The 12680-nt window shown below is 40.6% G+C and overlaps 1 protein-coding gene across 1 annotated transcript; it reads left to right on the top strand.

Moving 5' to 3' along the window:
* Positions 1–3199: 3199 nt before the first annotated feature.
* LOC133522877 (large ribosomal subunit protein eL20) lies at positions 3200–9938 on the top strand. Its single transcript, XM_061858340.1, has 4 exons — positions 3200–3331; positions 3994–4170; positions 6271–6450; positions 9748–9938. Exons 1-4 carry the CDS (start codon positions 3314–3316, stop codon positions 9904–9906), a joined length of 534 nt encoding a protein of 177 aa, XP_061714324.1. The 5' UTR covers positions 3200–3313; the 3' UTR covers positions 9907–9938.
* The last annotated feature ends 2742 nt before the right edge of the window (positions 9939–12680 follow it).

The raw sequence follows: 12680 nt of genomic DNA, 5'->3' as shown, positions 1-12680 counted from the left end.
TTAAACGTCAACGTCAATAGAAACTGTTTGACAATGACAACATCCGTTCAACATCTACTCAAATAATGAATGACCTACGACCTAGTGGCATATTCACGATCCGGTCCAAGTCTGGGCTATAACCGCGAAAATCGAAATTCGTCAATTTGCGGGCATTTTCTCTGTCACTCTAATTATGTGTTAGTGAGAGTAAAAGAGAAAGATCCCCGCAATTTGCGATTTTCGGTTTTCGTGGTAGGCACCCTTAGAAAAAAGCGGCAATTTCAAAAAATGTCGGCGCAAAGGGGTGTTCTCTATAGAAAATTTGAATTTCACGCGTTTTTCAACTGATAAAGATAAACTATAAAATAAACTTAATAATAATAAAAAAGGCTACAAATAAACTTAAAGTAAATAAAAAACGTCTCCCAAGTCGCTGCCGATGGGCAGTGTGCCCAGAAGGCTGGCCGCATTGCCACGTTGGACGGCAATGCTTATCCTTTGAGCAAAATACTGGCCAGCCCTCTCGTCACCTATGGCATCTATAAGGCGCGACGCTAGGTCCTTGTAGAGCCGACGCGCGCTTGGCCCCCACGGCCCCAGCGTTTGGACCCCAAACGCCTCGAAAATGTAGCTATACTGACGAGATTTTCGGCGTTTGAGGTCTTCGACCGCGGACGCGGCGCGCCCAGCACCACTGCTGGTACCCGGAAGGTGGGACGGCGCGAGGGTGTCAACGCATGTGGCATCCCAAACTAGAGGCCGTCCCAATTTCCAAGGTACCAGAGTCATACCGTCGGTCCTCTTGCCATCGTCCCTTGCCAAACCGACGGGCTCCAGTATGGCCGGAACAGTGACACTGACAAAGGCCCTTCGGATGACATCGTTGATGCTGGCGTGTCGGGGTATGCGGCCGGCGCTTCTGCCACAAGAGAGTCCATGGTGACCATAACTATCCACCATGGCACCACAACGGCAGCGATGGGGGACGTTCGTTATAGTCTCTAAACGCAAACAAGCTGCCAGTCGAAAAGTGGAGTTGTCGATTAGGGTGCCTATGGATGGTGAAGGTAGAGGTTGCAACCACAGTCCCGACTCCCAGAGCGGCTCGTCCCACTGCCTCTGCGAGCAGGGATTGGAAGGTGGATCTGTGTTGCCACAGGTTAGTGACCAAACATTCCTGGCCTCGGTGCAATGTGCTGCCTCTATAGCCCCGAGAGAAGGGGTTAAAGATCTCTCAATTAGGTTTTGAGCACTATGCACCGAGGACAAGACGGCTGGCAGCGAGACACTAAAAATTTTGCGGATACCCAGGCCACCGTGCCGGTAGATAGAGTAGCCTGGGTCCAAGACCTTTCTTCGAAAGAGGACTCTATTGAGGACTGATGACAAAGTGTCCTCAATTAGCGAATCTAGTTTAAGGAGTAGGCTGGGATGCTTCCAGAGGTGACTGCAGCGGAGAACGTAGGTGAATTTAGGTAAAAAAAGGCAGTGACGAATGATGGAATAGGCGGTATACACGTTGATTTTCAAAAGACGTTCCGAAACAGAACTGAAATTTTGAATTTTGTCATTGACATATTCGTCGAAGGATTGGTCTAAAATAGGGCAGCTGAGGAGGTGATGCTCATTTTCGCTATAATTTTGATTCCAGGAGCTATCGAGGCAAAGTTATCCGCTACGCTTTGACAGTCAAGAGACGAGTTCGAGATAAATAGTTCGCATTTAGAGAAGTTTAAAGTTAAGCCAATAGTTTTTAGGTCGGATGTTAGTTTCTGTAAGCCGGCTAAAACGGTGCAGGCATCACCTCCAAGGGTTCCGTTCCGTCGTCCAGGTACCAGATATTAAATTTAGAATTTAATTTTTTTATGATAATGGATGGATGGCGAGGCTGAAAATGGCTGGGCCTAGGGGATCGCCCTACTGACAACCAACAGAGTAGGCCAAAAGATTTGTTTTATACAAAAGTTTAGTAGGTGAACTGTAACATTGCCACAAGAAATTGTATGTTTCGGGAATTTTTCCTTTGATTTGGGTCAGCAGGGCGCCTCGGTCCACGGAATTGAAAGCATTTGTTACATCCACCTTCAGCACCACCTCACCCGCCCGATGCTCCACGTAAGTACGCACGGCGTGGACGGCGGCTTCACAACCGCTTTTGGATCCAAAACCCAGTTGAATAGGACTAAATTCATTACCCAATTTTTCAAGGATGCCACGGCAAGCTAATTTAGCAGTGAGACGCCGAAAAGTGGATCCAACAGCGATTGGACGTATGCCGCCGTCTTTTTTTTGTAGGGCGCAAAGGTTGGCACCAAAGAGCATATAATCACTACGGTTGGCATCGTAAAGAATGTCGATAACGTCTGTGGGTACTTCTCCTCGCAACATAAGGTTTACTGATAAAGTGGGTTTGCCAGGGTATACATATATTTAAATGTTAAGGCCTCTACAAACCTTGCAATAATATGCATGCGATTTTTTTTCAATCAATCGATCAAATGCCGCAATGTATTTATTAAGGCCCGTCCAAACGACATTATTTATCTAATTATAATTGCTTATATGCATGTACATACATACATATATCAGGTCTTCACATAAAGGTATAATAACAAAGAGATGAAGTAGGGGAGGGCAGATGACCGACCAAGATGGTGCGGTCAAAATATATCTTTCTTGCACTTATCAAGGTCGCGGTCCGGTGCGGTAATCTGTAGACACTTTGAGGATTACAGACAGACGGCGTTCCGGATCGCGACCTGAGACCCCTGAAGCCCTGAACAAACCCCTGCTAGCCTACTGGGAAACACGAAAATCTAAATTCCTTACTTTATTGTCGTCTCTATTGTTCAAATGTTACTTGCCACTCTTTCGTATTGATCAAATGTGATGTGAATATGATAGAGAGTCAGATAACGAAATTCTGATTTCCGTGTTTTGCGGTAGACCCTCGGTTCGATTGTGTGGAAGGTGATACACCATGCGTTCGTCAGGGACGCAGCTATAAGTGAGAGCGAGAAAGAGACATGTTGACCGAACAAGGTTACGATCTGGTACGCCCGTCTGTTAGAGCTTTTAAATTAAACTCACTGATAATTGCATGCGATTTGCTTTACATGGTGGAATTTGATCAATCAGTTGAAATTGTCGCACCTAATGCGGCCGGCATTGATTTGAAATCAAATGATATTGTTGCAAGGTCTGTAGAGGCCTTATTCCTGCATTTTTATAAGCTGTAACATTTTATGCAGGCTGGCTACCCAGCCTCCATCTTTCTTTTGCGTCTGTCCGCTTCCGTTGACAGATTCTTTTTAGGTAAAATCCTCCGAAAATGAAGGCTAAAGGAGAGGTAAGAATTGTGAATAAACGTACAATATGTGGAAATTAACGCGTAAAGATTTATATAAACATAAAATTATATTCTTTAGTGCCTTAAAATGTGGAATGAACCTTTTAAAGGACAGGTTCATTTTCGCGTGTGAGTACAGTACACGTTGCCGCTACTTCTAATTAGTGATTTATTTTGTGAATAATATGTAGCAAGAATGATTTCTGTCCAAAAAGTGCAGGCATTTCGGATTTTAACGATAACTATTTCCATCCGCTGTGTTAATCAAGTGAAATTAAAAAAGAACGAAAATTTACTTTGAGGTTATGTCATGTTGTGATATGGTGCCATTGTATGGTATGCAATGATTGCAATGTTACTACCAAAAGTGTTACTTATTCAGGGCAAGCTACTTATCCCATCTAACTTATGTATTATTATCATAATTTTAATATTGTTTATGTCAGTAAGCTGAACATATACAAACTAATTACTTGCATTTGTTGAATCTGAATAGAGCACACCTGGCAAATACAAAATGCTTGTAATGCTAAATTATACCTAACTTCTAGGACATTTGATAATAACATTTATAAATAAGTTAATTTGATACTATATTTTCAATTTCAGCTTTACTTATCTATAATGCAGTAAGAAAATCTTGTTTTTTTTAAAATTTCCAGTTGAAGGAATATGAAGTCATCGGGCGAAAGCTGCCCTCTGAGAGTGAGCCCAAGACGCCACTGTACAAAATGAGGATCTTCTCTCCAGACCCAATTGTGGCCAAGTCTCGCTTCTGGTATTTCCTGCGTCAGCTGAAGAAGTTCAAGAAGACCACTGGAGAAATTGTCTCCATCAAGGTTTGCATTTTTTTTTTGTCATACCAGTTACCTAAATTCTCATTGATTTCCAGGTACTTAAATGTGTCCAGCTTAAGCAGAAAAGCTCTGGTACATTTGCTGATCATACAACATACTTTTGTAAAGTTCTAAAAATACCTATACCTATAAAGTTTTATTGATCTCATTATTAATTATCATTATTAAATATCTAGCAAATGTATATGATCAATACTGTATTTGGGCTACAATATGTATAGACTTTATTATTTACTATTTTAATATTTTATTTGATACACTAGCAGCTCTTGGTGCTGATGCGTGTATATCGTAGCACTTGTGTTTATTTAGCACTTTTTAACGTTCTACAATGTGTATCTAGTCTACTTTTGAAAGAGTTCACTGACGGTGCACTAACTACAGATTCTGGTAGAGAGTTCCACACATTTACTACACAATTTGGCAAGAAGTGTCTCCTAGGGTTGCTAGCCGATGGAGGTTTGACTAGTTTTTTAGTGTCCTCAACCTTACATTCTGGCTTGATATATATAGGTCTTTAATATTTGTGTCCAGACAAGATTTTGTATGTCTCAATAAGATTGCGTCGCTTCCTTCTGTCCTCCAATCTTGTAAGACCTAATGCCTGAAGCCGTTCTTCATATGGCTTGTCTTTCAGTAAAGCAACCATTTTAGTTGCTCTTCTCTGTACTTTTTCCAGCAAAGTCATGTCCAAAGTACCCCTACTTTAGTCCCCTGACCATATCTGAAAAGCATACTCAAGAAAAGGATTGAGGCATGACTTGTATATTCTAATAAATGGATCCTTAGTAATTACATGGAATGCTTTCTGGATCATATACAGTGTAGAATTTGCTCTCTTGGTAATTTTGGTGATATGCATGTCTCATTTTAAGTTATGTGAAATAGTGATGCCCAGGTCTTTTTGACTAGCTACTACTTGTAGGGGAGCAGAGTCAATGTGGTAATTTAGTTTGTTTTTCCTATGTGTAGAACTGTGCACTTGTCAGCATTTAGTGATATGAGCCAGTCTTTAGTCCACTGAACTATGCGATCTAAATCACTTTGGATAATATTATGAGTTACCAAATGGATTACCCATAACTTTGGTACCATCAGCAAATATTGACAGTTCTGACTGTACTACACTCTTCATATCTGTTATAAATATGCCAAACAGAATTGGTCCCAGCACTGATCCCCCAGGAACACCACATGTTGTGTTCATTCGATAGAGTTTCCCCTACTCTTACTTTAAATATCCTGTGGGTTAAAAAGTCCAATATCCATTCAAGGAGCTGACCATGAATCCCAAAGTGCTCCAATTTAGCAATAAGCCTTCGAATAGGTATGCGATCAAATGCCTATTCATAGTTAAGTATATGACGTCTGTAGGCTGACAATTGTCCCAGTCCCGTGTCCACATATCAAGACATACAAGAAGATTCATCACTGTGGATCTTTTTGGTATGAAGCCATGCTGCTCATCAATAATTACATTCTCCTTATTATGAAATTTCGCAATTCAGTGACTATCATTTTTTCCATAGTTTTGCAGACTATACTTGTGAGACTGATTGGCCAATAGTTAGCAGCAACAAACTTATACCCTTTTTTGTATATGGGAGTGACATGGGCTTCCTTCCAGTCTTGAGGTAGGGTTCCATTCATTATAAAAGTCAGCTCATCGACAAGCATGCTACTGCACTTTTTAAGAAAAACCAAGGGTAGAGTATCCGGCCCCATTGAGGTGGAGTCACTAAATGTTGCTATCGTTTTTGTCACGTTCTCAGGCGTGAAGCATACTGATTCAATTGACTTTTCTACACAAAGCATCTGGACGTCCGGAATGTTCATGTGTGCTGGTTCACAAACTAAGGATTTCTCAAATTGTTGAGCAAAAAGCTTGGCGACAACTTTCTGATCGTTCGTGATGTTCCCCTTCTCATCTCTCAGTGAAGGAGGTACCAATACCTCAGACTAACTTGATATTTTGAGTCGTATATCCTATTCTGTAAAGTGTAAATCATGTATGTTTGGTTGTTTTTATAAATATGTAAAGCTGAAAGCATCCATTTAATTTGAATTACAAAAAAATTGCAGGAAATCCCAGAGAAGACCCCAGTCAAGATAAAGAACTTTGGTATCTGGCTGCGTTACGAGTCTCGGTCGGGCGTGCACAACATGTACCGCGAGTACCGCGACCTCAGCGTGGGCGGCGCCGTCACACAGTGCTACCGCGACATGGGCGCTCGCCACAGGGCCCGCGCTCACTCCATTCAGGTACGTTTTTGCCATACGAAATTATGTGTGGACCCTTTGACTGCTAAATGGATTATATAAGATTTATGGAACCAAAATCAATTTTCTAATTTTGTACAGAGGGTTTCAAAATAGACTTCATTCATAAAAATATGAATTGCTTTGCACGCAATTCCTTAATAGGAATAACTAAATACGATTGACTCGTCCGATTGAAAAATTCGCGGCCTGGCCAATCAAAAAAAAGCTTTTTTCTTTTTTCTGCCGCCATTTTGAACTGCCATTATTCAACAGTCTCCCTGCGAAATTTCAATTGGCGTCTATATTTAAAAGCAATTTTACGGCATATTTAAAGTTAAGTGTCGGTAGATATGATAGATAGATAAACCATTTATTCGCTCGATATCGTGAAAATGGAGAAATTAGAGCAACATGCTGTGATTAACTACCTGCATAAAAAAGGATTGCCACGGAAGCAAATTTATGATGATATGCAAAGTACATTAGGGCAATCCTGTCCATCATATATGATGGTAAAAAAATGGGCAGCTGAATTCAAGCGTGGACGAGTATGTATCGCAGATGACCCTCGTCCCGGGAGGCCAACAACGGCGACTAACACGGACAATGTGGCAATTATATGCGAAATGATAATAAAAGACCGGCGATTAAAGGTGCAGGAAATAGCTGACATCTTAGGCATCTCTTATGAAAGAACTCAAAATATTATAGTCAACGAATTAGATTTTTCCAAGGTGTCGGCGAGATGGGTCCCGAGGCTTCTGTCAGTGGAACAAAAAATCGCTCGCCGTACTAATTCACGTGAATGTCTAGACCTGTATGAAGCAGATACTCAAGACTTTTTGGACAGATTTGTAACTATGGACGAGACGTGGGTCCACCACTATACACCAGAGACCAAACAGCAATCGAAGCAGTGGGTTCGTCCTGGATCTCCGCCTCCCAAAAAAGCCAAAGCAATTTTGTCGGCCAATAAAGTCATGGCATCTGTTTTAAGGGATGCAAAGGGAATAATAATGGTTGACTATCTCCTGAGAGGTAAAACTTTAAATTCCGACTATTATTGCGAGTTATTACGCAGATTACGCGAGGCTCTGAAGATAAAAAGACCTGGAATGTTGACAAAGAAAGTTATCTTCCACCAGGACAATGCACGTATCAAAATCGTGACAAAATCGATGGCGGAGATTGCCAAATATGGGTTTGAATTATTGCCCCACCCACCCTATTCACCCGATTTAGCACCATCGGACTTTCATCTGTTCCCCAATTTAAAAATAAACATATGGGTCGTATGATATTTTCAAGCAACGCCGAGGTCCAAGCTGAGGTGGATGCCTATTTTGAAGGTCTCGAGGAAAGCTTCTTCAATAGTGGTGTAATGGCTCTGGAATCCAGATGGAACAAGTGCATTCAACTCGACGGGGACTATGTAGAAAAATAAAAATAAATTAAAAAAACCTCTGTTTTGTTTTTAATATTCAGGCCGCGAATTTTTCAATCCACCCTCGTACCACTGTCTTAATCTCTAACTGCTCAGCGGTGGCAGCATGGTTCCATTTTTATCACTTGTCAATACGCCCGTCACTTTCGCGCTTACATACTTGTTAGAACGCGACAGGCATGGTGACAAATGATAAAGAGCCGACCATCTTAGCCCTACCTAGGCCTATAAAAAGTTTGTGTTCCATTTTACATATTTAAATTATTTTGACAAATCAGAATTGCATTTGTTTTGGCAAATTGATTTCTAGGTGTTTAATTCACAGAATTATTTTGTTAGGTAGTCAAATGAACCTTTTTAACCCTTATCCAAGCCATAGCAATATACAAAGTTTTCCCAAAAAATCCAAATATATTCCAATTAATCCAGCTTTGATGATTCATTTGAAAACAAGTCAAATTTCTCGAAAGTGCATTCTCTAAAATTGAAATTCTACTGTCGCATATGTGGTCGAATAAATCGTACTATGCCTGAAAAAGGGTTAAAATATTCTATGTATCATGGGTGTTACAATGCCAAAAAAAGGCTGTTCATTCGTAACTGTCAATTTGTAAACTTTAATGCAAAACTTAAAGGCTATAATTATGTGTTAATGTGTATGGCTATTCAATATGAACATTGAAAAACTGGCCTTATTCTCGTTTCGAGATTAAGCATAGACTGGCAATTTTTTTTTATGTAATATCAAGACCGAACAGTATGGTCATATCCAGTGGTATGGAACTTTCAATAGGAGTGACAGAGAAGGAGACAATCTTTTGCCCTAATGATATTTAGGGCCGATTTAGACGGCACGCGAACTCGCATGCGATTTTAGTTACATTGCGGACTATTGAGGTTACAACCAATTCGGTCGACCGATAAAAAACCGCAATGTAACGAAACTCGCATGTGAGTTCTCGCACCGTCTAAATGAACCCTTATACTTGTAACTATTTTTTATTGTTTGTGTCAACATCCACCCACCATTTTTTATTTAGTTTCATGGTGTGTGTTTTCTCTCCTTTGTGATCTCCCTGAGCATCTCTTACTATAATCTTCTAATTACTAGATATTTATCTGAGGCATTTTATTTAAAGCTGTTTTACTAAACTAGGTACACTTTTAAATTTGGAAATTTTTGTTATTCCTACCGAGAATCATGTGAGCTCCTTTGATCATAATAGGAGAGAAAGTGTTCCAAGATTTTTTCCATTCCATTACTATTTTTCATCGACTTTTTATGATGGTAACACAATAGAAGGAACGAAAAGTGTATGGGAACACTCTTATTCCTATTAGGAACGAAAGGCTCAGGATTCAGAGTTGAAAAAAAAATTCCAACTTTGAAAAAAAAGGTACATTTTAACAATCTCTGTTCTGTAGCAAATAATCATGTATGTATGTAAAGTACACTCGGTTTAGGGCTTTCAGAGGGCCTACCCCTAACACCGAAGTGCGCAAATTTCAGCATATATATCTATTACTCCAATTAAGGCGTAATTATAGTGACAGAAAGATTTCCGCGATTTGTGTTCGCGGTACGCCCTCAGACATGGCAAATGTGCATCATCCGCAACACATTTTCTAGCATACAATTCATGATACTATGCCGGTCGTGTAATCTCTAATAGTACGCGAACGGTACACTAGCCAGATCTGGACGCCCCTTAAAGTAGACGCTTATGTGCATTTTGAGTGTATGATGCTTGTTTGCCACATATTCGCGCCCAGTAATTTCGCAGTTCCCGTAACGTCCAACTATATGGCATGGCGGCAGAATCATTTACTAAAGTAGTTTTTGACGTCCTCAGATCATTAAAGTGGAGGTGATCAAGGCCGCCGCCTGCCGCCGGCCGCAGGTGAAGCAGTTCCACAACAGCGCGATCCGCTTCCCGCTGCCCAAGCGCGTGCACCACCACAAGCGACTCAACAAGTTCGCGTACAAGAGACCGAGCACGTACTTCCTGTAATTTACGCGATAATTATAACCACGTTAACGTGACTATTTGTTTTATTCCATGTTGGTCCTTCTAACATATCGTGTCACCAAAAGAGTTACCTCTGAAACTGATTTAAAAGCATATACGTCATCAAGAATAGTGCGAGATGATGTGTTGAGGGAAGAATCCCTATTACCTTACTCGTCCCTATGAGTAAGGTTGCCAGAGTTCAATGAGGGTGCGGAGTGTTAGGATCGGCAACGCGCATGTAACTCCCCTGGAGTTGCAGGCGTACATAGCTACGGAGACTGCTTACCATCGACGTAGTATAAAAAAAAGCTTTGCGATCCTAGCGAAATAAAGGCATTTTTTTATGAAATTCAATTTCGGAAGAAAACGTTTTCCACTAACTAAATCTAAACAAATCACTTTGATTTTAATGTCAATCGCTTTAGCATAATATATTCTAGGGTTATAGAATTTGTTTTGCAAATTTAGAAAAAAAGGAAAACTATTAAACTTAGTCTTTCATTGTGTAAATAACATACTAAAAAATAATGGAGAGTGGAAAATATTTAGAAGTGGAAAAATGTTTTCGATCTTTATATGGACGATCACGAATAGGTACTTCCCTTTAATGCAAGAGGAATAATAGCGCGATTCAAGAAATTTAACTACGCAGGACAGAGCCATATTGCATATCATTAAGCAGCTAAGCACAAAAAGCCATACGGTGAGGTGGTCATTGTCACAGAAAACTAAGGAATAAATAGCTCTGTTACCACACTAACAACTGGGAAAAAAATCCCACTAGTTACCAACAAACCTAGTCTGCTCCTAAGCATACCAAAGGTTAAGGTTGTAACTCTATAAGGGCCTCCGCTAGCTGACGCGGACGCCCGCCGCGTGCGCACGCTCGCGGGGCCAAATCCGTCGCACGCGCCCGCGCCAGTTAGCGCTGTTCATACAATTTCTTATAAGACGGGGCGTCCGTTCCGGATAATCCGCGTCAGCTAGCGGAGGCCCTGAAACCAACATTTTGGTAAAAATAGTACGGCTTGGCAGTTTCGCTGCTGTCACGTGAACACTCGCGCGGTGGAGAGGTTAAAGAATTTATGGTCACATATAAACGGGTATAGTTTTAGTAGATTACCAAGTTAAGTTAACCAAGGGATAAATAATAAACGTAGGGATAAATAATAAGTTGAACAAAAATCGTTCATCCGTCATCTATACAACAAACTCTATGGTTACTATCCTCACATGTACCCTAGTCTGTATATTTTCGTCATTTTCGGAATGATTAACTACACCACTCTTAGGCCAGAAGAAATGTGGCACTCGTAAGAAATGTTTATCTCCTAATCCGTGGCCAAATACATAACTCTCAGTTGCTGCCCACAGCAGTACTGCGCCCTCGTTGCCGCGCGCTGTTCGCATTCCCGGTGGCGCGGACCCGGGCATTATTATACACACATACACTCACCGCCGCGCATTGTCTCTCCTGAATGATATATTGGACAACGACAGCAAACTAGACATATTCCCATGCACTAGCTAGTTTTTTGGCAGTTAGTAGCATACCTAGAGTCAGTAACGACTGCGAGCTCAATAAAATTAATGTATAGTTAGCACTAAGTAAACAGTTAGTCTCAATATTTATATAATGATCGACACTCCTTTTAACATGTAGCTTGACTGTAAATGTTAATTTAAGGAAAAAATTAAATAATTATTAATAATTCAGCCTATATACGTCCCACTGCTGGGCACAGGCCACTCATGTTCGAGAGTATGGAAGGTGGAGGTAAATCCACACTACATATTCGAGAGGGAAAAGGGATGAAAGGCACTCTTTTCTGCCGAGGTAGTTTTGCTCTGGAACACCAATAGTCCGAGACTGAAATGTTGCTTTTTACCCTAGTTAAACTTCTCATTATGAATAGATAAGAAGAAAGTAAAATTTACGTGTATAAAAAAAATGACTAAGTGTAAGATTTTATAGTATGAGGGTAAATTAAGTAAATGTATCGTGATTTATGGAATGGGGAGTTTAATATCGAAATAGATATTGTACTACAAATCCATTGAATATAATTTTTTATTGCTTATCGACTTATCGTCCTATTATAAAAGATAAAAACATACCTACTGGGAAAGTAAGATGATTTAGTGCAGAAACGTATCATTTTCTGCACACTTTTTAGAACAATAACGACCCATTTTCAGAGCATGAGAAATAAAAAGAGTGCGGCTCCCTAGTTCGACTTAGCACGGAGGTATGGTCCCATCCGGCAGAAAGCACGAAATTTTGCATGCTTATAGCTTTTCCCTACATTTATAATAAGGTATGTTGACTACGCGGCCTGTTTTAGGAGTCTAAAGCCGCAAATAATGTTTTTAGTGATCTAAGAACATAAAGCGAGGTTCTTTGTGTGACATGAAGAGTCGCAATCAGAGTTCGGACAGAATAATGGTTTATATAGATATGTAAAAGGCGAAATGGAACGTTTGTAACTAGACCCCTGGAGTGTAGCCAATTGTTAACGCTCCGTAGCGAACGAAACGCGACTGTCACTGTCGCAGTAATACGGAAGAGTAGGTAATAGAGAGCTACGGAGCGTTAACGATTGGCACGTTGGCCAAGCACCCTGGCCTAGTTATAATCACCGATTCTCTTATCCGAAAAATCTACTAATGGCTTACTGACAACAACGAAGTAGTTAGCTACCGAAAGTAGCAAATTCTACGAGCCGAATGAGCTTTGCCTTTAGAAATATTCGCTATCAGAAGTAAAACAACGG

This window comes from Cydia pomonella, chromosome 11, assembly GCF_033807575.1.
Source record: "Cydia pomonella isolate Wapato2018A chromosome 11, ilCydPomo1, whole genome shotgun sequence".
NCBI lineage: Eukaryota > Metazoa > Arthropoda > Insecta > Lepidoptera > Tortricidae > Cydia > Cydia pomonella.
Note: the sequence above shows the minus strand (reverse complement) of the source record. Positions and strands in the feature narration are given on the sequence as shown.

Coding starts and splice junctions, on each gene's coding strand:
- LOC133522877 (XM_061858340.1), top strand. Junction 4,171..6,270: donor GAGAAATTGTCTCCATCAAG/GTTTGCATTTTT, acceptor AAAAAATTGCAG/GAAATCCCAGAGAAGACCCC. Junction 6,451..9,747: donor CCCGCGCTCACTCCATTCAG/GTACGTTTTTGC, acceptor TGACGTCCTCAG/ATCATTAAAGTGGAGGTGAT.